Raw genomic sequence first — 1,488 nt, forward strand, 5'->3', positions numbered from 1 at the left:
TATTTCCTCACCATTACATACCAAGCTGTTTCTGCCTTAAAGCCCCTCCATATCCACCCTCCAGTGCTAAAATGTTTTATATCCACTACTATCCACTACTTCTGAACATGACATATGGATAATATGCTAATTTCAGCTAATTTACATTGATGTCTAGTGGTGAAAGTTGACTATTGTGAGATAAATAATAAAATACATTCATGAATATTGAAAACATTGAAATATTGAAAATATGAAAATGTCTGTTCACTTCAGTACCTCCACAGTACTATTGATTTTTAATGCTTGGAGTCTGGTGTTCCACCATATTTAGACTTTAGTTTAGGTATTCTTGACTTCACTCAACTTTATTTCTGTGTGTGAGGTCCACACTCACCTGGGTGAACACAGGTAGTAAAGTGAATTCCATTTCCCAATGCCTTAGGGTGGTTCCCTATGGTAATTAGGATAATTTATGTGGGGCGTCTACCTATGATAATTTGAATGAACTGGCACACCCATTCAAGTTACGAGGATTTGGATTCATCATCATAAGAACATGCTTACGAACAATTCTGCCTACTTAAGAACGTTTCATGAATCTGACTGGACTGACTTAGGAATTCACTTAGGAAGAAATGTAAGAGGAAAAGTTAGATACTTAGATACTGCCAAGTGTTTTCCAAAAGCTCTTGATAAACTAATTTTCACAATCCTTCCCCTTACCTACAGGATTTGTTTTGCATTAGTGACAGCTGCAGATTTTGAGCATTCTAACTGGGCATCTTACTTTAACTTCATGCATTTATGTACAACTCAAAAGTGACCAGATATTTGGGGTATTTTCATCTCTAGACATGCGTCCAAAGGATTTGGGAGCCTGATATAGTCTCAACATAGTTTGTTTTCTATGCTGTAGGATACTCAACATATGGCATGGTCTGTGATTCCATTTACTACTGGGCAAGTCCACAGTCTTTGTAGTCAACATCTCTGCTGATGGTACTGTTGTAGAGTCAATTGTACTGTAGGGAGTGATAGCAAAGTCAGTGGCACTTACAAAGTTGTGTAGATGTACACAAAAATGATGACCACTAAGTTAAGAATGGTCCCAATGATGCCCAACATGGCCAGGATGGACTCCTCCTTGCCTTCCTTGTCTTGGATTCCCCTTTCCTCATCCATTACTTTTCCCTGAAAATGTCTGCAGTTTTCGTCTTAGGCCGATCTACAAAGAGAGAGAGAGAGAGAGAGAGAGAGAGAGAGAGAGATGTTTACCTTTGATGGTGGCTGTTGCACAGAGAAAAGTGACATTTGAAATCAGATTGGATTTTGGTTTCCATCAGTGTATGCATTAATGTGTACCACCTAATCCCATTTTAATCGCAATCATGTGCTGCCTAAATAGTGCTGGCGTTTTAAGCACAGACCAAAAAGTGTGTAAGATAGCAGTGAATACTGTTTGCTCAAGACGCCTCTAATTCTAAGAACAAAATGGCCATGGGTCAT

At 38.7% G+C, this 1,488-nt stretch overlaps 1 protein-coding gene across 1 annotated transcript; it reads right to left on the bottom strand.

The window, feature by feature from the left end:
* Positions 1-1,035: 1,035 nt before the first annotated feature.
* On the bottom strand, positions 1,036-1,164 carry tunar (TCL1 upstream neural differentiation-associated RNA; the record flags this gene model as incomplete). Its single annotated transcript, XM_080784359.1, has 1 exon — positions 1,036-1,164. The coding sequence occupies one exon, from the start codon at positions 1,162-1,164 to the stop codon at positions 1,036-1,038; it is 129 nt and encodes a 42-aa protein (XP_080640485.1).
* Between the last annotated feature and the right edge of the window lie 324 nt (positions 1,165-1,488).

This window comes from Protomyctophum bolini (assembly GCF_963924005.1).
Source record: "Protomyctophum bolini genome assembly, chromosome: 15".
NCBI classification, from domain to species: domain Eukaryota; kingdom Metazoa; phylum Chordata; class Actinopteri; order Myctophiformes; family Myctophidae; genus Protomyctophum; species Protomyctophum bolini.